General features: G+C 38.0%; 1 protein-coding gene across 7 annotated transcripts in view; it reads right to left on the reverse strand.

Annotated features, from left to right (window-relative positions):
- Positions 1 to 24593, reverse strand: part of NOL4 (nucleolar protein 4) — a 188126-nt gene that overhangs the window by 10588 nt on the left and 152945 nt on the right. For all 7 annotated transcript variants that reach the window (XM_030266146.4, XM_012572082.5, XM_012572084.5 and 4 more), the window contains 2 exons: positions 24365 to 24478; positions 1567 to 1747 (listed from right to left, as the gene is read on the reverse strand). In XM_030266146.4, the coding sequence (XP_030122006.3) occupies positions 1567 to 1747; positions 24365 to 24478 (295 nt within the window). The remainder of the gene's footprint in view (positions 1 to 1566; positions 1748 to 24364; positions 24479 to 24593) is intronic.

Below are 24593 nucleotides of genomic sequence, written 5' to 3' on the forward strand. Positions count from 1 at the left end.
GACATAGAATACTTTTGCCTAAACCCCACAAGTCACTGCAAAATGCTAGTTATGAAAATGTATCCTATTACAAGAAGTTTGAAGGGAAAAACAAGTACACAAAACAGTTGTGATTCCTCACAGTTTAAGATTATATAAACCAGGACAATATTGATGGCTTTTGCTGACAAATAACACATGGGGAGCTAATCCTCCTCTTAGTTGGGTAAAAGAGCAAATGCCAACTGTTTTCAGTGGGAACTGGTTCAGATCCTCTCTGGGCATAATGTAAAAGACAATTTTAAAGTTCTTGTGCATTTTCACAAACAAACCCAGATTTCCACGGCTTGTCTTACTGTTATGAAAATATTTGATCAGAGACCATATTCAGTGCTTCAGATGTGCTCTTCTTATGTATGGAAACAATTGTAATCATCATTCACACAGAGTCAAAGATTTTTGACAACTAAAGTATTACCTATTTACAGAAATTCGAAACTTAGCACAAATCATCCACAGACCTTTGAGAATTTTGCAGGCAGGGGGTGAGGAAGAAGATGTGACTGAAGGTCCTCAACATACAACATTCCAATAACTCCTTGTAGGCTGCAGCCCTGATAGTATTTTGAAAATTGCTGAGCATGCCAAATGTAGAGGCTGTAGCTGAGCAATTATCATCTAGCTTAAGTCAGACCCTCTACCTGAACTGGCACTCTCACCTGCCAGAGAGGGATCAGCCAGAGCAAAACCCCAGGGATTTCTCCATCCTCTCAGACATTTCTTTAAATACAGTCCTGGGAGTCAATAAAACCTCAGTCTTCCAGAGGAATCACATTTCTCTGACAGAGAGACAATACCCTTTTTATCAGAAGGGTATTCCTCTGCATTTGTACAAAATCAATATGAGGGATAATTTCAAACAGATACTACAATTTGCTTACATTTTTGTGTTACAAAAGCATGCCAATGTAAGAAGAAATGAATGTTGTCTAAGTGAATGACACCACTTGTTTTTGTCAGAGGGACATACAACCTCATGGTGACACATATTTACCATATCATTTTTAGTGCAGGGTATAGATGAATATGCTGATTTCTCATTTAACACTTGGTAAGCCAGATCCTTATCTGCAGTAAATTGAAGTAGCTGGTGACACCATGTGACAAATCTATGTCAATTCATCTGTGTTACACAATATGGAGTTGAGTGTTTTGAAACTTGAGCCAAAAATGTACTAAATGTACCCCTTTTGTGATCAGTGTAGAAGAGGACTCTGCTACATGATAAGATCCTATAAAGTTATGCAAACAGACTGAAGATCTAACCTGGCATTTTTTTACTCAGCTTTGTTGGAGGCTTATGGTTCAGTCTTACCCTATTGTGTATTAGTCCCTTGAAGGTGGAGAGAGACTAGTATGCAGGGAGCACATATTTTGCTCAGCAGTTGCTGTTTGCAGGATTGTGCTGCTGCTCATTATGTGATAATAGCCTATGGCTATTGAACCCCATGGACTAGCTTTCTGTACAGCAGGGGGAAATACCCATCAGCACATATACATACAGCCACAGTTTGTAAGAAAACTCACCACTACTAGAAGCATCATTGAGATTTAGCAGCCCACCTCCGAGCCCTCTGTAACTATGGTAACTGTAGGTCCCATTGCCGTTGATGTACAACACCTCCTGTGTGCTGGAAACAGCTGATGTTGAGTAAGTGACCTGGGCTGGCTCCTGTTTGCACTGCTTGTCAGCTGGAGCAGCCTCATCCTGCAAAAAGCAAGAAAAGGTTTGGAATTATGGTTACATTTCACCTTGCCTGTGAAGGTCTTTTCCATTGTTAAGATTCTACATCTATTGCTTTCACAAAAGTATAATGCATGTTAAACAAGCACGGATGTGTTTCTGAATATGAGAATAAAATATATTCTCATATTCAGAAACCGAATATGAGGATAAAAGAAACAATGGAGATAAGGAAGAATCCAGGTTTCCTAAAAATCTGAGAATATTCATTTATTTGTGCTCCACAAACCAGCCATACTGATTCTCAAAGGAGAACATGTACCCTCTCACCCCAAAGAGCCCACAGTCTTCTTCAAAACTCAACTCTTTCCAGAATAATGGGAAAGGATAGGAAACACCCATTTCCTGAGTATTGGAGTGACTCTTACAAGTCAGAGAATCATATATTTCTTGATAAGACAAACCAAGACAGAATGCACCATCTACTTACTTTGATGTATCAGTCTTAGAAATGACAAAAGGAATAGAGGAATGGAATAAAACTGCAGTCTTACGTTTGGAGAAGTATGAGTGAGTGTCCTTCCACACAAAGGCCATAGAGATGTCTCCACAAAAGTGACCTGAATACTGTTGTTATCTGTGCAACAGCAGTGTCTGTTTGTACACCATGAATTTTCCTCAATGCTTCCTGTTTGTCTCTTTGATGATTGCATAATATTTAACAGAAATTAGCACAACAGCCCTTCAATTTTCCCTGAAAGGAGATGCTACAGATGAAAGTGTATTATTCCCCATCTGTACTTACTCTATCTACTGCTTAGAGTACCTCACCTCTACTCATGATCACAGAATGCTGTGGTAGCAGCTTTATTAATGACACAGGTGAAATAAAGAAAAGCATTAAGAGAAGATTTATCAGTGTGTGTCTGCTCATCCTGCCACAGGGACCTCAGTGACACAAAATCTGATTTCATCTGTTTGTATTCAAACATTTTCTTTGTTTCTTGACTTTTTTTATGTGTTTGATTTTACACTCTCATCTGATGAAAACATATTTCAGTGTTTTCAAATAAAATGGATTAATGGAAGTTCTCTTTTTAAAGGACCTTTTCAAGTAGTTAACTGAAAAAAAAATCTGCTAAAATTAGCGCCCCTTTGTGTAAGATTTTTTTCTATTTAATGTATATCTCTGCTGCACAACTCTTTTATGGCTCATAAATATTTCAAACTTATAAAGAATTCTATAAAATATCTGAAACCTTTTTTAAAGTTTTTACTTAGAGAGATCAAATAGTCCATGAGTGTCCAGTCTCTATGTTGAAGTAAAAAGGGTTGTGATTCCTTTATGCATTAAGAGCAGCTGTTGGTTCCACTTCTCAAAAAGACAACTTTTCTTAGATAAAGACATCCCTGTATTGCAGGTATTTTTTGGTGAAAGAGACTTTCACCTGAAGCACAGCTGAGATAACTCAGGAAAAGAGATATACACGATTAAAAGAAATTTTAATATTTAATACGGAACACTGAACCATTAGATAATTAATTCCATAAACAATAAGAATGGGGCCTCTTGGGCAGTATTATGAGCAAAGGCAACACTTTATGTTTTTAAGAGAGTTGGCCAAAATGAGCTCCTAAGCATTTTCTTAAGTAATAATAATCTTAAACAAACGGCCAGAATTGCAATGCATTTTTGCCAGGAATTCAACTTTAATATAATTTATCTTTTATCTCCAAAGGTCATTGATGTCTCTTATGAGATAAAATATATTATTTTCTCAGAGAATATTCATAAGCTACATAGTAAGTTTTTATCTTGGCTACATAAGCTTAATTCATCATCCAAAATTTTAACACTCTCAAGACTCAGATGTTCTGCCTCCTTATGTCTAAATGATACTTCCTGCCATAGACTCACTCAGAGCCTCATTTTTTTCACAGAGCTCAACTGCAGAACTTCTGCAAAACTATCAACGACCAAACTGTGTTCAGGGGGTACAGTGCAAACGGGACTAACTCTTATAGAAGTTGCAGAGATCTTAGGATTGGTCTCTTTATCCTCGCTGTCTGGAACCCACAGATTTGCTGGATTTACGTGTCCTCCAGAGCCCCTCTAGTCAGGGCACTGAAGCCCTGGCTGGAAGTCTCTTGCAGAACAGATGCACTGAGCTCCTGGCAGAGCCCAGAAGGCAGAGCCTGGTTGGAGGATGCAGCAGGGGAGCTTGGTGCACCATGGTGCACACCAGCCCACGTGTTTCGGAGCACACGGCCAAGAAGTGGGAGACCAGACTTCTGGCTACTTGTCGCTGTACGTGGTGAAGAGGCGGAAAAATTGAGCTGCAGGGTCTCTGCTGGCTGTGGTGAGGAGGGGACCTGAACGCAGAGCTGCCATATCCTAGCAACCAGGCTGCACGCAAAACTGCAGTGGGAGTCGTCGCTGAAGCTGTGCCACTGCACGGGAAGGAATGCACAATTCACAGGGCTACAGAGATAGCACAGGAAAGGGAGCAGGACTCAGGTCCCTCCCAGAAGCACTGCCCTGGGAGGCTGCCTTCCAGCTGCTCCCTAACCCAAAATCCACAGGCAGCTTTGAGGTCAGAAATCCAAGGTTGGAGTTGTGCTGAACAGGGAATATTTATACAGAACTAATCATAGCCCTACAAAACACTGTGACGTGCCAAGGGATGGGGCTTGAGGTGGAGTCTGGGCACTCCAGTGGGGAAGGCATTCTCAGGGAGGCTAAAGGAGTTGAGGATGATGCTGAGACCAGGATTCCTGGTTCTGCATATGAACTCTAATCTCTTGGCCACTATGCAAATGGAGGCTTCCTCTAAATATTAGCCATCTCTTTAAAGAGCACACTGATCACCTGTCCCTAAATGATTAATAAGTTGCCATACATTTCAGACATTAAATGTGATCCTTAATTGTTTATCTCAGTCTTCATGATAACTACATGCAGAAATAGGGCAGGATTTTTGTCAAGATTTTTCTGAGCAGGCTCAGGCATCAGCTATACTTATAGGATTATGAACCATGAATGGGGTCCTAGGGGGTTAGACGTTGCCTCTCATACATTCCCCTGGGATTTAAGCATTTTTTTCAAAATGCTTTTTGTAGTTCAAAAGGAAAAGTTATGCCATTTTTCCTTGCAGCCATACCAAAGACAGAGAAGAAGATAAGATAAAGAAGCCACTTTCTGTTTTTTGGGGGAATGGAGAATATGAATATCATATTTACTTTTGTATATCTGAGATTCATTCTCATCGTTCTTTTTACCCAAAATGACTTTGATTTTAAAGTAATGTAGAAATTAAATGCATTGCTGTTCAACTGCGAACTGAGATATTTGAAATATTCTGTGTTAGTTATTCAGTGCCTCCTGTTCCTCCCTATATAATGCTTGCACTTAAAAGGCTTATTTATTTAAAATTTTATTTTAAAAATACTTTAATTTCAAGTCACTCATTAGCAATTAACTAACCATTTAGTGACATGTTTGATCTAACTGCCTGGAACATACACTGTTGTCCTCATAACAATATACTAAACTTTTGAAGTATTAACCAACCATTTTTAAACTATTTATAATTTAATAAGAAGTATGACCAAGGTGCAGATATAACATTTGTTCTTCTAGAATTTGACTCATACTATCCTAATTTAGTATAAGCCAAAGGAAATAAATCATCCTTCTAACAATATTTCTCTTCTGAATTTATTTTGGAGGCGAAGACATTTAAATCTTGAGCACATTACCTGCAAAATTATTGAAATCAGAATATTGAAAAATACTTTGTAGGTACAAAAGCATGCCAAAATAAAAACTTTTCTGTTGGCTTGAAAAGAGGAAGCATGAGGTCCTTACTGTGATCCTTCATGTTGATATATACCAGAGATATTTATGTCTCAGCCTTATGTCAAGGTATGTACTGGGAGAACACTTCTATTTTTCCACAAAAGAGCAGATATAAAAAAATGTTTGATTTGATTTTTAATCAGGGAAGCAATTTAGTAACCCTCTAAGGACAGTACATCCTAAGAAAATTTGCCATGCAGTGTTGCTTAACATGTATATTGAAGAAACCCATCCTTGCTCTGACTGATGCTCTCAGCAGCAAATGAATAGTTTACAGAGGAACCACTATCCACAGCAACATGATGTTGGTGCAGATTGTCAGGACTGTGGTACAAAGAGCAAGGCTCACTGGTACTTCCCAGCCTCTTGTTCCCCTGTCAGCAGAGGGAATTTTTAAAACAGTCTTTGGAGAAGCATCTTTAGCAGTGTCACTGATCCCTTCTGTTCCCCATCTCCTTTACCGCCTCCAAAATAACACAAAAAAAGCAATAGATTGTGGAAATGGAGAGCCCTGGCAAATCTGTCCTACATTGAGTTTTGATCCCTATTATACACAAGTGTCAGAAATTCAGCATACTCCAATTAAGAGAGAGCAATACCTATTGCCTTGGCTTTCCTGTTAGCAACAGGCATTTGCTAACATGTAAATGTAAATCCCAACAGGGAGTGTGTGTACAGATCAACTTACATGGCCAGGGCTAACTCACCATAGAGCTAACAAGACTTCTGCAAAAAGAATATAAATAATAATATTCCAAAAATGCAAAGCTGGTGACACACATAGAGCTACTGCTTTCAGTAATGCAGTACTTCCCAGACTGACAAATCAACGACTCTGAGAATAACAGCTTTTAACTGCTCCTATGTCAGTGTGACTTTTTTCCCCATGAATTAGAAAAGAGACAGAAAGGCAAACACATTTTTGCTTCATATTTCTTGATACTACCTTTTTTAATAAGTTAAACTGAAAAATGTGGATTGCTTGTTGTTCTTGTCAATAAACACTTCTTTTAGAATACCACTTTGAGGTTAGAAAAACTCCAATGCAGATAAGTCTTCAAACAAATAAGCAAGCCTATTTGCATATGGCCTTCCACTTTTTCAGCATAAGAAAAAAAATTCATTCACTTGTAAAAACAAAGCAGGCTTTAAATTTTTTTTTTTTTAGATAGCTTGTAATATGGCTTTAGAAGAAAGGAGATAATGTTTCATATATTTTTCCCATTTGAATTCCACTAATTTAATTCTACAATCAAAAGTAAAATAAATAGAAACATATGATAAAACCACATAACACTTTTCAAAGCATACCAAATTAATCCTTACAATACTCCTGATAGACAGGAATTTTATCAGTGCTTTTCAGATGGTGAGATTCTGCAACAAAGGCAACCTTAAGCTAGAGTTACCTAATAAGCAAAGTTCTTGCATTCTGCAACTGTAACAACATAATGAGCTTCTCTTTGTGTAAATTAATTTTTAAAAACGCTTAAGTTTTTAACTGGGAACAAACTCAGACGTTATATCATGAGACACCCTGCAATATCCACAGAGGATCGTGGGGCTGGGAGTTCTCTGCCTATTTCAGCTTTTGCACAGAGAAGCAGCTGGCAGGGTGAGCAGCCATCACCACCTGCATGGAGCAAGGTATTTAAAGGAGAATAAGACACATGAACCCCGGCTCCCACTGAAGGGCCCAGAATCTGGCCCCTTCTTAGACACCAATCTGCTGTTGCCAGGACCAGATTGTGTACACCTTGTGCTGTGTCTTTGCAAAATCCCTGAGACTTCACCCCATCCTCTTTGCTTCCCTAGTCTTGTCTCCTACCCTTCATCTCAGTTACAATCTTCTTGCCTAGCAAATCCTAATCTCTCCTTTCCAAACAAGTTTCTTGATGCCAGATACCTGAGCAGCTTCAACAACTCAAGGCTTTTTGTTTCCTTGGTTGTATTTAATCAGTGTTACACTCACTGATGGTTCCATTTGAGATTTTCTCGCTAAGCTCAGACTCCTATCAGTATCCTAAACCCAAAAATCTTGTCCCACAGGGCGAAAAAGCCAAGTTCCATAATTAGCCAGAGCAGCTCCCAGTTTCAAATCACATTATTTCTCATTAGTAGTATCTGATCCTCTTTCACCACTAGTTCTTTAATGCACCTGGCCAGTTTCCATGACATTGCCAGCCTCAGCTTGCTCAACTTCCTCATCCAACCCCATTTCATAATGTCACTTTCCCATAGTTCCCTGCTTTCACTGCTCCTGTCAACCCTCACTAGGCTCCAGCCCTAACACTTTTCCCCTCCTTTCTACACTGAGATCAGAATTTAGCAAATAAAATCCTCTGATTGTGTAAACATGTGTATCCAGTGTTACATCCTTGGTATAAATGATACCATGTTGTCAAGAGCAGACACAAAGCCTTTGTTTTGTTTTGGTTTTTTTTAAGGAATGGTAAATATTACTTAAGGATCAAACTACCCTTCCTTACAGGATAAAATTTTTCTCATTCTTGAAAATGGCTGTAATTATCTCTGAAAGAGTTCAACACATGGAAGACATAGAGAACAGTAAATGTAATCCCTGTGGGCTGAAGGTCATGAAATTATCATCGAACTGCACACCTAGTATTGTAATGGGAAATGTGAGGTAATCTTAATAAGTGATGATTCTACCAACTGCTTGGATGGCACACATTGTTCTGACAGAATATTGGATCTTTTATTAGCTTTAATTACATTAAAGTAACTCTCTAGTGTTTAACCCAACTTTTAATTTTATAGCCAATATCCTGGAAGCTTGGACAGCTAAACATTACATTGGCATGTCACAGTAGGCTGAATTTTCCCTTAATTCTGCAGTAAGGTTATTGACTCAGTGTGCTCAGCAATAGTGGAAATGGTATTTCTGCAAATGATGGATGTGAGTTTTCACTTCAGTTTTGTTTTCCATTCCACATTATTTCTCCCCTCTCCAGTTGCTAAGGTTTGTGTTCAGATTACTACTAAATAAACTACATTAAATAAAGCCTGTTTGAGACTAGTGAGGCTTGAAAAAAAAAAAAAAAAGAAAATATATCTACATAATTAATAGTTTCATAGACCTACATAATTTCCTAAGTTTGAAATCCAAGTGAAGCTACACAGTAGTCCTTTGCATTGGATGACCTTCACATCTAAAGTACTGACTAAAAAAAAGTCCTGTAAAAGGACTTCTTTAATATTGGAGGATGTGCTCTTACAGCTGTAAGCTCAGCATGCTGGCAGTGTAAGGCAAGACCAGTAGAACTTCTGTGCCCGAAAGCTTATCTAAGAAAAGATACTACCTTCCCCAGAAAGCCATATTTCTTTTACACTGGAAAGAAAAAAAGCCAAATTTTCAGTTAAGTCAGCAGAGTTTCAGTATTCACAGTAAAAAAAGCAAAGAATTTGCTACAGCCTCTGGATTTGCACATAGAAGTGTTAACCCTTGTGACCTGTTTGCCATGTGACATCATGCCTTCTTACCTCCAAACTATTTTGAATAAAGTTCTACAAAATTTCCAGTCCTTATGTCTAGGGATTATTAATAAAAAATTACCATCTACTTGAAATTTCAAATTGCTGTACCAGACCCATAGTTGAAACCTGAAAAATGAGTGCTTGAATCTTATAGTCTCTTTAGGAAAATACTTAAAATATAACACAGCAATATTTTATTTAAGGGGGAGAGTTCTCCTCTGATTACCTTTCAATACTTATACATATATTTATATTTATCACATAATATATTTCCATGGGTATTTCTCCACTTCCCAGGCCATTCACAGTATTCCTTAAAATGATGCATCTATTTACAGTCCCATAACCTAGTGTCCAAAACCATCAGTACAAATATAACAAACTAATTATGTCTTTAGACAGATTCCTTCCCTGTTTAGTTGTCCTTCAAAACAGCATTGCAGGAAAAGGCACTAGCTTTATGGATGAGGTCTACTTACAGCCAGCAGAAAGACCCCTGAGATTTTATCCAGAAGTACTTAATGCAAATTTGAGTAAGCTGGCTAAAATAAAACATGAAGTTCAAATAATATCACAGAAGACATGCCAGATATTCCTTAGACTGGGAAATGTTTTGGTAATTCAGAAGTGGACTTAGCAGTGAAATCAAGTGGGACATAATTGCTGTTCTTGGGTTTGCACACTATTTCTCCTCTTGTAAGGAGCAGCTGGGGGATTGCTAAATTGTTTTCCCCTCTCTGTTATCAGATATAGACTGTTTTTCTCTGCCACTCTCTCTGCATTATTTTATTCATGTTTATTTACTTAAATCAAGTATGTATAAAAAATGAGAAAGCCCATTCTTGTGTGACATACTACTCAATTTGTAGCTCAGTTGGAGCTGGGTATTCCAGCCAAGCTGAACGCTCATGCTTTAGCTGTGAGTCTATCATCTCATCATTACACGGAGAGCACATCAGTCTCAGAGTAGAATTTTCTGGCCCGAAAACCTGAGATTACATGAAAAAGTGCTCCTAGCCTGCAAAGGCAACCATAATGAAGATGTCACTGCCAGAAGTCTAGGTAACTAATGATAATTGTGCTTTGAAGTCCAGTATAAAATTTTTTTCCATACTTCTGATAAAAAACTATAGATAGAATTTTTTAGATGGTGGTGAAATATTGATACAGTCTAATTGAGTTAAATTGAGTGTAATAGACAGTCCAGTTAGGCATATAAACTGCCTGAAATACCAACAGTGAAGTGGAAACTTGAAGAGTGCCTATCAAAATGTTAAGTTAGCTGCCAGCAGTTCAAAGATCTCCAAACTGTCCTCCTGACACAGGATATAGAGCCAAGAAAACAAAGTCATGCTTCAGCTTCAGATTAGAATGGCATAGGTTCCTTTTGCTTTCAGATTATTAACACTGAAATGAACTGTCACCATCAGCATCGTCACCAGGTATCAAAAGTGACATCAGCCAGTGCTCAATAAGAAATGAAAGCACGAGACTGACATGGAAAAAGTAGATCAAAATAAAAAGGTGCTATTGTGCAGAAGAGAGAGAAATAAATCCCAGACTTCTGCATTTCTGATAGAATGACACATCATCTATAAACTGGAATGGGTATGTTAACCTTAAATAAAAGGTTGCTGTTTTCACATTGCAGCATTTGAGTCTTGTTTTTTCACCACTGCCACATCACCTGCAGTACAGAAAACATCCTTTGGGAAGAGGTATTGTATGGTTGTTGCAAGGAGCTGCTGGAGAACCACTTTTGTTGGAGGAGTACTTAAGCAGATGGCTCACTGTTCATAGTCTGTCAGCTTTTTAGTTCATTACCCACTGTGGTAGCAGAAGTGCAACATGAGATTTCAGAGGTCACCGGTGCTCCTGGTTGAGCATGGACACATGGATGAGCTACTTCTACAGTTTAGTTAACTGGGATGCTCAGTCCCTGGGGAAAGATAAACTGTGTTCTACTAAAGGACTGTGTTTCTCTGCCCAAATGGAAAGGGATAGCATTTATATTTTCCTGTGGCCCTTAAGATAAACTTACTGTTCTTTAGTGAGGTTCTAGATAGTTGATTTTTGAATGTGTTCTTCTTAGTGTGGCCTTTTTTCCCCATCAGGAATAAAGGAATATTAAAAAGCTTAATAACTCAATGGAGCAATCTTGTTTTAGGTAGGCTAATGGTAGAAGGTGTCCTTGCAAGTTAATTTTCTCTATAGCTCCTGCTGTTCTTGTCTTAGGTTGCACCACCATTCATAAACTATTTCAAAAGTTATACTGGTCATTATTTTTCATTATGGCTCTTTGGTCATTATGGCTCTTTATTTTTCTAGAGAATTTTAAATGTATGAAATAATTTAGATAGCTAGGTATTCCACCACTACTAATTGAAAGTTGTCTCAATATACAAGACAGATGCACAGTGCACCACAGTGTGTGCACAGCAGTGACTTCCTCAGTGCAAATTTAAATCAGATGTCCAACAATGGCTGGCACCAGGTTAGAAGCAGCTTCAGACATGTAAAAGGCAGGACTGGTTGGATATGGGAATTGTGCCAATACCTTTGAGTTTTGGCAAAACTCCTGTGGGTGACAGTGTTTTTCACAAAATAAACATGACATTTCCTGTGGAGAAAGCAGTACAAATCCAGACAAAGGTGTCATGTGAAGAGCAGAAGAGTCTTCAGCCACCATTTCTGCCTTGCAGAGGAGGACAACAGGAGAGAGGGCAGGTGGAACATTTTTCTTCCCTTTTGTACCAGCAGCGTGAAGAGAATTGTTAGGGCCCAGGCCTCGTAGAGAATTTCTTCCTCTTGGGATAGGCAGAAAACAAAGGCAGATTTTTTTCTCTGAGCTAAAGAACAGTACCGCATGATCCTTGCCTTGGACCTTATGACAAGTTATTGATTGAGGCTTTGTTTTTAAGTAGTCAGCCTTGAGAATCGTCATCGCTTCTATTTACACCTCCCTACCCACTCCCAACCCCCATTTTCCTTTAAAGGAAAGGAAGATTCACATGGAAGATTACAATTCCATCAGCCTCTGATGGGAGAATATGAAAGGATCTTTTCCTTCCCTCTGTCACCTCTACAGAGCTCTCAGCCTAAGGTCACTCAGGACACAGGACCATGGACACAGGTTTACTAAACTTGCTCTTCCTAAGAGACTTCATTTGGTACCCGCCTGATCCCAAAAGTGAAGCACTGCATAATGAACTCCAGGGCCTAAGATGCCCCTGCTGGAATTAGAATAGCTAATAATCTGAAGAAAATAAAGGCAAAAATTCAGGGGAAATGAAGTAGAGGTTATGTCATGTTTATTCTCATCTTGCTACATAAACCTTCTCAAAGCCAATTTTTTGCAGAGGCCAGCACCTTGCAGAAGTTCATAGTTACTGATCATTTTCGCTGCTTCTTTATTGATAGAATGGAGGAGTCTGAATATCTGACTTTTTCTTCCAAAAGAGAAACAACATAAACTGCAAGAAAACAATGTCCTCTTTTGCCATCCCAGGAGTGGTTTTGCCTGCAGGTAATGGTGTTAAATGAATCAATGTATTATTGAAACTCATGCGTGATGACAAAGGCATAGTAGTACTTACTGCTGAACCAGAAATATGCAAAGCAAGAGAAATTCCTCCTTTGCAGTGTAATCCTCTCATTCAGAACAAGCCTCCCTATGCCGCAGGCAGCTCCACTTTTATGATCACAATCAAGCATTTTTCTCAGTACTTTTCATGCCTATGTGTACTGTCCTAAAGAAATTATCTCAGTAAGGTAATCCTGCAGGAGTGTCTCTCCCCCCTTGCCAAAACACCATTTTCCAGTGCCCATGTGATGGGCAACATTTTCAGCTGGGATAGATCAGCATTACTGCATTCAGTGCAGAGAGACTGTGGCACCAGAGGACCATCAGAGAAAATCTTTAAACATGAATCAAATGTTTAGGAAGCACACAAGGAAAAGTGTGTGGGAGTACTGGAGCAATGCTTGTGCCAGCTTTGCAGATTTATTACTACAATATCATCATGGTCAGCATAATTAAACCTCCCACTATAGGTCTCTTCGTCTACTGCACTACAACTGGTATCACTCCCACCACTGCCAGCCTATTTTGTTGACACAAAATAGTTTTTCATATTCCTGCCAGATCTGGGATATTGAGATGCAACCACTGAAAAAGGCTTTATGGAAAACTATAGGGTACAATTTGGATTTTGAGTGATTCTTCCTATTTCTTTTCTGCTCCAGATTTCCTTTTATTATTACACATCTTGGAGTGTGTGTCAGGAGGAATGGACCAAAGCACTTTATGATAGATTCCAAATTAAATTCTTCTTCATTTAGAAACAGATGACAGCCTAGACATGAAGCATTTGAGGTCAATGCTGAATTAACTTCCTCATTTTCAACTAATTTAAAATGTCTGTGTGTTCCACACTGAAAAGGAAGAAAAGCAAGCCTGCTGGAGATCCCATCATTTTGCTTCCACAGGTAAATTACAGCTGAAGTTATAGATCTTCTAAAAAAAAAAAACAAAAAACAAAACCAAAACAACAAGCCCCAGTTTTCTTGTCTGTTAGAGAGTGAGCAATTGCTTTTTTGCATTCACTCAATGATTGGCTCTTCTTTTCAAAGGTAGGTTCAGATGTTTTAAAGATATTCTACCCTCTGTTTGATAAATATGAATGCTAATTATTTTATTTCAAATCTGCATCAAAATCTGAACAGCATGTTTGTTGAAAACAGAATTCTTTCTATGAATTCAATGCAGGGTGTCTGTTAATGAACAGTCTCAGATAAAACTTAAGTTTTACAGTTCAAAAAAAAAAGCTTTTAAAAATAAATGGTATTAAAAAAAAACCAAACAAATCTGACCTCTGCAGCCTGTTTTCAACTATTTAGTAGAAAGAGAATATTTTGCTAGTAAAGAAGAATTGCTCTAATTTTTTCATAGAACTTTATAATCCTTTAACTTCAGTACTGTGAGGATTCTGTATTTTAAAAGATTAATTAAATAAGAAGTGATGTTTGGGGCATGGCCTTTTGACTCCATAATCATCAAACCAAAGTAGCATATGCCATTGGAAGAAACAAAGAAATGAACTTTGACTGGCCTCTGGAGGATGCACTTTCTGATTTGCTTTATTAATGGAGACAGTAAAACTGAAGCTTAATATGAAATACCATGAGTAATAAGCATGAAATATGTGTACTGCAGTGCAAATCTGTTCCCTAAATATTCTCATTTCAGGGGAGAATTCTTTTGGCACAATGCCTGGGCTGCTGGCCACAGCCTGCTTGGCTGCTGTGTCCTGTGCCTAGCCTCTTTAGCAGCTGGTGCTGCTCTCAGGCACTGCATTCAGCTCCTACTCCCACAGCTTATTATAGGTTTAATTTTTTTCTTAGAAAAATATGTTTCTAAATTTGGTTTAGGACATCAAGCCAGTTGTTGAATCACAAACATGTTCCTGCTACCAAACATAAGCAGTCTGTGCATTCACTTGTACATGTCTTTTCTGTGGGCAGAACTGCATTTTTTAATTGAGGAATACTTCTGAATCCATTGTGCAGCTGATGTTTGGAACTTAGGAGTAATTTATGTTTCTCTAAAATCTTCTAAATCTTACTAATTCAATGACCAAAACCAGAACTTGCCTCTCTTGAAAAATACGGTTTTGCTCATGCACAGTGGCTTTGTGTTAATGTCATTAAGCTGGCCCAAAATCTGCATGATAATGGGGATTTACTCACCAGAAACATTAGTCCCTGCCTGTGCTGTGGGCAGGAGGGTGTGTGCAATGAAGTCATTAGCTAAACACAGGAAAAGAAATACATACTTGTATCTATGATAGAAACAACTGACAGGCAAGAAAATACCTCAAATTTAATATCTTCTTGTTATATGAAAGGAAGGATAAGTAAAAAGGTTCTCTATTCCTGGCTTTTAAGGCTGGAGCAGGAAGAACAGAAGTCCAACCTCTAAACCCTCCATCTTCAGACCTGAATAGAGAACTCTTATATCTACATGTCCACTGGCCTTTTCTTTTCTGCCTCCTTGACATAAAATCGATGTTAAAGACACCTGGAAGAAAGCTGTTCCCAGCCCTGTTCATTTTCATTCCACTGACGGTAGGAAGGGGGATAAGATTGCTCAAAAGTTCCTGTCCAAGAAACAACACAATATCCCATTTTTGAGCCTTCAGCTTTATCAACCTCCAGAACAGAAAACTTACATTGACATCAATTTTACTTCACATTCAAGATCTTATGGCAGCTCAGGGTGCCTTAAAGTACACTCTGAAATCAGCAGCTTGAAATTCACACATGCTCAGCACAAAGAGCCTGGAAAAATACAGCATTTTCTAATTTAATGATCTCTGTGTTGAGGTGAAAAATTAGCTGTTCACCTTAGGGCCTCACTGAAAATCCAAGGCATGAAATTATTTGCAAGTGCATGCCTTGCACATTATTCCTTTCCATTGCATGTAGCAAATTTAATGTAGGTTGGTCTGGAGTGTGGAGAGAGGGGAGCTGCCCTGTGATACTTGGCATCCTCTCCAGCTGCATCTGCTAATGACAGAGCCCTATCCAGCACTGCTGAAATGAGGAATTTTGCCACTGACTTGAAAGGCAGCAGGATTTAAAATTACAATGCATACCACTTATTTTCTTCCCCTTGACAATATGGCCAGTGCATTCTGGGTAGGAAGCTAAGCGTCCCCATATTTGTACATAATTTGATCTCCTGACAATTATCCACATGCAGCTAAATGGTGCCTGCATAACATTTTTTGCCTCAGTGGTTAAGGCATATCATTTGGAACCACAAAAACAAACCAAAGACCAACCTAGAAGAAAAATTATCAGTAGGTGGGGAAATGATGGAACAAGGCCTGAAATCCAAACTGGAGTGTGGGTATCCAAGGACCTTACAGTCATCTTAGGGATCATTTTGATGCAGATAAAAAAGGATGAAGTACTGAAGTACAGAAGTAATTCTCATCCCTATAAATACCAAATCACAAAGAGATGTCTGAACACAAAAAGCTATATTAATAAAGCTTCTGTAGTGTAAGAAGCATTGAGCTCTTTGCAAGTTAAGTGACATTTGCCTCTTGTGGATTTTGGGATTCCAATTTCTATTTATTTGCTTTATGTTAAGTGAACCATCTGCTTCCTTTTGCTCTTTTCTAAGACTCCAGAAACCTCCCATTCTGAAGCAAAAATCACTTTGAGCTGGAATATTTTAGGTCTTATGTAAATGCACAGCCGAGGTAGGACATGGCTCTATCCCTCTGCACAGCTGCCACTTGGATGAAGTGCCTTTTTCTTCCATCCTCTAGAGCAAATTAGGCTCTGTGAAACCCAAAAGGAAGGGAACTCCTGATGCTTTCTCCTCCACCTCTTACAAGGATGTAGAGTTGATGTGCTGTTCCTGCATACTGAATAGCTGTGAAAAGGACTCCATCTCCCTGACACAAAACCATTTTTATGTACTCCCTCTGCATTTGCAGCTTTCTGCCACAGCAGCAGTGCCTCAGCAAGGCATCCTCCAGCATCAGCTGGGAGATATTTTTGCATAACTCCCTTTTCTGTAACCAATGTTATTCAAGTCTGCCCCATACAATATGTTGCCCTATATTGCCACTGTACAATATAAAAAACAGAATAAAGAGAACATTTTAAAACCATGCAATTTTTTTCCTTCCTCCTGGGAGCTCTATTGATCAGGAAAGAGAACAACACACAATCAAGGACACAAATGTATATATTTCTTCCTTCTTTCCTGATCTCTGAAGGGTAATACATGAAAAAACTCCTCAGTGTCAAGATTTAGAAGATGGGCATTAATTACAAAATTCTCTCTGTCCTCCAAATACGAAGGTTTAAAAGTCTCTTACCCATCACTGCTGAAAGCCAGATACAGTGATCTTGCAATAGAGGTCCATGGCCTCACTGCAATTTAGATTTTTAATTTGTTTCTTCTAAAGCAGTTTCACAATTACTTGTAATTTGTCCACCAGTAATTTTCTTCCTTCTTAATCAAAGCACAAACTGTTCCTGGTCTGTAGTAGCAAGACATTATTTTTGTTAATGAAACAGTGCTTTAAGAGTCTTTGTTTACGTCAACCCCCCTATTACATGCAGAAAAAAAGCACCAGGAATTGTATGGAGGCAGATAAGTAACATCACCTCACAAACCTCTATTTTTAAAAAATTTAGAAATTAGATATAAATAGAAGGACACACCGTAGCAGTAATTTCCTAGTGGCAGTACATGTGCACTTTTATTAATATTCAGATGCATTGCATTAGCACAGAACCTGTATCCAGTTCTGCAAGCAGCACTTGTGCGAATCTGCTCCATTCAGGTTGCTGCTATGACAACTATCCGGAGTCAAATGTTAGGTCAGCTCCCAGCATGTGTGTCTAGGCCATAATTCATTTCTCAGAAGCCTAATAGCCACCTATGCCTACTCCTCTAACAGATAAAACCAATATTGTTAAAAATTACAAAATGTTACAATATCTTTAACAGCCTATTCACCGAAAAATGGCTGATAAGGATGTGTTGGAAGTGCCTCTTGGCAAACTTACGACAAATTCACAGAATAAGCTGAGTTTCAAGGAACCCATCAGGATCATCGAGTTCAAATCATGTCCCTGCACAGTCTCTAAGAGTCCAAGAGTCACACCATGTGCCTGAGAGCATTGTCCAAACACTTCTTTAACTCTGGCAGGCCTTGTGCTGTGACCACTTCCCTGGGGAGCCTGTTCCAGTGCTCAACCACCCTCTGGGTGAAGAACTTTTTTCTAATATCCAACCTAAACACCCCCTGACACAACTCCAGGCCATTCCCTCAAGTCCTGTCACTGGTCACCACAGAGAAGAGATCAGTGTCTGCCCCTCCTCTTGCTCTTGTAAGGAACTTATAACTGCAGTGAGGTCTCCCCTCAGTCCCCTCTTCCAGGCTAAACAGACCAAGTGACCTCAGCTGCTCCTCATACAGTTTGGAATAATTATTTTTTTTCTTCCTTGGGAGTTAGTTGTTATCTTTTCCTCCACCACAATGATTACTGATATTTAATTTGGCTGGTTACAAGTCACAGCATAGAAAAAATTACAGCTGTCATCTTGATGGGAGATTTCTTTAAAAATGCATTCAGTATTTATCACAAAGAACTTCATAGCATCATAGTGCATAATATTATGTGAACACAGACTTGCCCTTGTCAACTTGAAAACCTCAAATAAACAAAGACTTTTTTTTTTAACTGAGGTTTGAACATCAAGTGAGTTGTATTGTGATGCCTGCACAGTGAATGCATGAGGACTACATCTTTATCAGACTATAAAGTTGTCTGACTACTGCTATTTTCATTTACTCTCTGAAATGAAAGTAAAGTGTACCTTTTAAACTCATATTTTTTTAAAAATGAAATGCAGAATAACTTTTTCTTATCATGTATATTCTATAAAATATTTACAGATAAGCATTCTGTGAAGAGCCTACTAACTTAAAGAGCACCAGCTCTGACTGCAAAATGCCTTTTTAGCATGGGAAAGATGTAAGATAAGAATAACTTTAATTTTCCTCTGAGCTTAAGTTTTTCTTGGGCTCAACTTGCCATTTGCTGTGTATCTACAATAGAATCACACATTGCATGTCCAATTACTTGGGGCATAAGGATGAAAGAAGTGTATGTGGCTCCCTCCTTTGGCTGATCCAAAAACTGTACATGCCATTGGAGCTTTTCCATGACATTACTCACTGGAGTCAAATGGCTAAAATGACATGGATTGAATCCAGGAGAGCATCCAGGCCACTGGCTTTGCAATTATATATGACCACTATTCTATCTTCAAATATAACAATATATTCTCAAAGGTCCAGATTCCTAACTGGTACAAATCAACATGTTGTGAATGAAGCAACATCAATTTTCTAAATGATCTGGCTAACTATACATGACATGTCCATAAGAAGGTTCATATACTTCTACAGTCATATTACTCTATGATTCAGTTCTTTTCCTGCTTTCCTGTATTCATCCTCCCTCCTCATTCCCAAGTGCTGACATTTTGTCTTGATTGCCAAAAATTATTTATTTCAATTAGAAAAATGCTAATTCATAAATTTTGCACCGTGACAGCACGGAAAAAGTATTACTTCTAAACAAAAAAAAAAATTAACAAAATGCAACTGTTACAAAAAACCACTTGTGTCCAAATGAAGGGGAAGGCACTTTTTCCTACTATCATTCCTATGTGCTTTTCCACAGATAGATTCCACCAACTGAGCTTCTTTAGGGAAAATAAAGAGGCAGGTCCTTTCGCATACTGATGTACATAAATTACTGTTTACTCTTACATCTTCCTTTGAAGACTTTTTTTTTTGTTGTTTGTTTGGTTGGTTGGGTTTTTTTGTTTGTTTGTTTGTTTTAATTTCAGGCAGAACAGTAGCACCACTAATCCACCTCCACTTCCTCCAGAGTCCTATAGCACTGCTCCACACTGCTTCATGCTGAGGTTTTCCAAAAGTACAGCACACACATATCTGTTTGGAAGAAGCAGAGACTGGCAATGGTTCAGCTCTTAGAACAAAACTTCAATTTTTGTGATCAACAACAAATTGAGCCATATGAGCAAGGTCTCTGTAGTGCATAAAGCAGGCATCCTGCCCCTCTGCTCACTGCCCAGGACATAATGACAGGATGGCTTTCCTAGATTTTATATTTATTTAACCATTCCTCTTTTGCCCAACCATGATGCAATTTGGTTTGCAAAGTGAAGTGCATGGCAAAAGAGGAATGGTTATGTTGTTCACCATATGCAATGAATACAAGTTAGTAGGGCTGTATTTTAGCTGTACTTATTTTGTTTCATAACTCCCTTGTTCGTTGTAGTTCAGAATCTCCACTTAATGCAACTGCTTCATCCCAAAATACTGCTAGGGATGTAATAAGGATCTTGAAGGATTATTCCAGGAGAACATCCAAAGTAGCACAGAAAATCTTAAGGATTCAGATAATGCCTCTTCTATCTCTAACTGAAGCAAATAATGTAAGGCTGATTCAATTATTGTTTATACATTTTTCATCAACTGTGATCAAAAGAGCCTTTAAAATTCAGAAGAGTTACTCTTTTTCAGTATCCAGACTCAACAGAGGTGATTTGTAGAGAGACACAAAAGCTCTTAATGTCTCTGTACCATCTTCCTGATCTGGACTGTGAAAGATCAACCAAATTTAGCCCAGTGTCACAAGCATTTCACTGTTCAGGAGTACTTCCAGTAAACCTAGACAATTTCAACATATAAATCTATAAAAATTGTGTGACAGAATAAATTATTTTTGGTACCAGGCAAAATGTAAAGGTGGAAGTGACAGGATTCTTCATTTGGGTAATAGGTTTCAAATACGTAACTTTGCAACGCTAAAGCTTCTGGCCAACCAAACAGTGCTAGATCTCAAGATAATGAAAATGCACTGGAGCTTAAGAGAGCACGTGAGTAACATCTTAAATGGTCAGACAGCCAAAGCATTACAGTCTGAGCTACCACAGCCTAGTAAATACATTGATGTTTTTTAAAGAGAAGTCTCACAAACTGAAAAGGCTTTTATTGTTGCAGTTGGGAAATTATTGTTGCAGTATTGGGAAATTACTAGTTTCTTGGAAGACAAGAAAACATTTCTTTTTCTATTAACAAATTCCTGGCATGAAAAAAAAAAACAACAGCATTGAAAATAAGTCAGTGACACCAGTGAAACCGGGTTTCTTTAACTTATTTTTTAAGTTGGATTTTTGCTGGCAGAAATTTTCAGCCTTGAGTTAGGAAATACAAAGATCATATAGATGGAACTTAAGACACAGATGGAAGGATGGTGTTTTCCTTATTCAGACTTAACTTCATCACTCTTAACACTCTCCCCAGATCAGGGCTATATTAACTACTGCAGCTATGAGAAATACTTCTAGAAAGTAATCCATAAGATGAAGTATTTGTGTGTATAAAGACGCACAAGGAGAGGATTCTTCTGAAGAGAAAACAAATGGGTGCATGGGATTGTAGGTATATAAAGCCAGTCCTTCACATTTAATACTTGTGAAAGAAACAGAAAATACTCATGAGCATGACCAACACTATCTGTCGAAAAAAAAAAAAAAAAAGTCTTAAAAGCATCCCTAGTTTTGACTTTTAAGCTGCGTCTTTCTCCTGAGCAATAATTGAGATGGTTTTTCATCAAATCACTGTTAAAATTAACACTGTAGACAAAAGACCCATTTAATTTGGAAATTCATGTAATTTTAACAAATAGAGACCTCCATAAGGGACATACATTCATGATACTCAAAACTCAAGGTTTGTGTTGTGTAAGGGAGAGAAGGAAAACTGGAGAACAAAATGAAAGGGCAAAATAAAGACAATAAAGGGAGTTTGGGAGGCTGCAAAGTTTTATCTTAGCTTCAGGAATGGGCATAACACTCACTGTGTTCTCAATTAATTCATGGCTTATGGGTTAGAAAAGAAAATATGGTGGTGGGGATACAAATTACAGAATTACGGAACCACTGAATCAATTAGGTTGGAAGAGCCCTCTAAGATCATCAAGTCCACCCTATCACAAGAACATCACTACATCAAACAGACAATGGCACTGAGTGCCACATCTCACTTTGAGGCAGAGCACCTGTCTGGAACACAAAAGGCAGAACTTCACTGTACTGTATGCAAGAATAAAGCAGCCTTAATGCAATGCTTCCATTCAGCTCTGAGGGGAAGTGCTGATTGAGTGCTCTTCCAGATCCTCCTGACAATCTACTTTCCAGGACTGTCTAATGCTTGTCTTCAATTAGAAAATATCTTGATACAGTTTATGAAATGGTAATTTTCATCCTCAAAATCTTATTTATCTTATTTCCCCTTTCTTCCACCCAAATTTTCACTGACATCCTCAAAGCCTGAGTCTACCCAGTGGTATAAAACCCAGGTTTGGAAAACAAGGGGTTTTTGGTTTTTGGGGGTTTTTTTTATTGTTGTTTTTTTTTTGAGAGCTATGGAACGACAAAACAACATGATGAACTGAACTTTTCCAATATTTCTCTGTTTAAGAAAAAAAAAATCTAATGAAAATATAACATTTTAGATATATGTAAGAAAAGTGAAGGAAATTTAATAGTAAGTTAAGAAGAAAAAATAGGAAGACAAGCAAAATAGAACCCTTTTACTTATTAGTCATACTCTCTGCATGTGAGAATACAGATCCAGTTCTCATCTCAGCATATGAACTGAGCACACTATTGTCCATTAAATACCACACTCAGAAATATTCTGGAATGCTGTGCTCTCAGTCTACTTCATAAATTTCACATCCTCAGAATAAATAATTAAATTTCAATGGAACTGGGGCTAAACCCAAGGTTTTCTACTTCTCTAATGACTTATCTATTCCACCCTGAAGGGTAAATTTCTCACTAAATTTTATGAAGCTACCTAACACACACTGCCATATTTTTTCCCAGCATGTTCAGCAAATCTACTCAGCATATCTGTCCTGAATTCACAAGTAGTTTTCCAAGCACCAAAGTTACACCAGCTCAGATAATTTACTGCTTGTTGAATCAAATGACTGGTACTATTTGCAACTCCACTGTGTTCCCAGAACTCACTGTCAAAAAGGGGAAGAGCTGAAGGAAGCAGAACCCAACACCCGTTGTTCATAGGCGGCTTTGCTACTTTAAAATCACAGTTGCAATTAAGGTGATCAACTGGGAGATATTCTGACTACAGATTTTTAATTCTGTAGTGAAAAGTAAAGATATGCCTCTCTATTGGAAGAGGTTTCCAAGTCCTTCTGTGATAGTAATACTACAAATAAAGGGAAAAATCCTATTAATATTTTTTTTGGAGTTCTGACTGCCATTTAAATATTGATTTTTGTTTCAACAGGTCTCTGGCTCCCTGAAGAGCATTATGGGATTCTCACTCAAATCACAAAACTCTGCCTCACCCTGGCTGGACCAAGGAATTGAGCCATTAGTTTTGTGCAATGAAAGTAACTGATGTTTGTGCAAGTTATTTCTAGCTCCCCTTGGGCTAAGAGCACATTGACTTTGTAGCTGTTCTTTTTATTATTATTGAAAAATCAGAGAGAAAATGAGAAAATATAAAACCTGCACAATCTGAATGAGCACTGCTTCTAAACTAAATTATATTCAATGTTACAGTGCTTTGATATCCCATGTCATTAGTAAATCTTAAGGCAAATGTAGCACAATAATGAAAATACAAGCAAAAAATATCACAGCAAAAAGAAATAGCAACATACACTCTCAGATCCTAAACTATCCATTTTATAAGTATAGCAGTAGTAATCCTTTATACAGTTAGGGCATGACCTGAAAGAACTCAATGGACTATGCATAAAAGGAAAGTGTTCTTTTAAATAATGTTCTATTCCACAAAATAAAAATTCATCTGCCTTGACAGAAGCACATTTTGGAACACATAAGATATCACTAATATTTTTACTTTGTTACAATCATGAAGAGAAATCAAGCATAATAGTCTTTGTAATAAGAATGCTAGACATTCAGTATATCTCTGGAGTGAGTAAATAATCAAAGCCTGGAATGAGCTACCAGTTGGATTTTAAAAAACTGAAAGAAAACATTCAATTTCCAGAAAATAAAAGGTAATAAAATTGTAACATGCACCACAACGATGAATAATCACACAAGAAAAAGAATATGGGCTTTAAAAACTCACTAATAAGTTAATTAACAGCATTTTGTCATACAGCATAGTAACTTCTCTGTTTCAGGCAAATAGGCATTTTCAGTCAGTAACAATATTTCACCTTATGTTTAAAATGCATACACTTTTTGAAGGAGAATATGTGCACAAATAAATACACTGATTCATGGACACATGCACCATTTCTGTTACTTATGTACATTATATCCACTTTATGTTCTGTTCTTTTTAATTCTAGTATAGGGATTAGCCATGCTCTGAAAATCTACAGCCGTCAAAAAGTAAATATACAGCTTTATCCAGCTGGACATTACAAATATATTAGACACCCTGACACAGCTTATGTAAATATAGACAAAGACATGCTTTTGTATTAATATAAAAAAAAGTACAGCTTTTGTATTTTAATTAATCTTGCTAGCAAGAAGCACATAAGGCACTGCACCACCCTTCTGCATGGCACCCTATGTAAATGAGCCCAGTGCATTTATAAATATGGATGTGGTAGACCCCCAAAGAACACAGTACCTGCTGTCTATCCAACCGCATCCTTTTTGCAGCATTTCTGCTTTCACTCTCACAGGCGGAAGCCAGGATACTCTCTGCAACTGCTGAAGTAAGGTGTGAGGGAATAGGTCGTGACTATGAAAGAGAAAAAGAAACACAGAAATTATTCCTAGCATAATCCACAACATCCTTTTTCAAAGCACACCATACCATCACCTAGGCAGGAAAGTCCGCTCATTGAAAAGCAGTT

Source organism: Taeniopygia guttata, chromosome 2 (assembly GCF_048771995.1).
Source record: "Taeniopygia guttata chromosome 2, bTaeGut7.mat, whole genome shotgun sequence".
Taxonomy (NCBI): Eukaryota; Metazoa; Chordata; class Aves; order Passeriformes; family Estrildidae; genus Taeniopygia; species Taeniopygia guttata.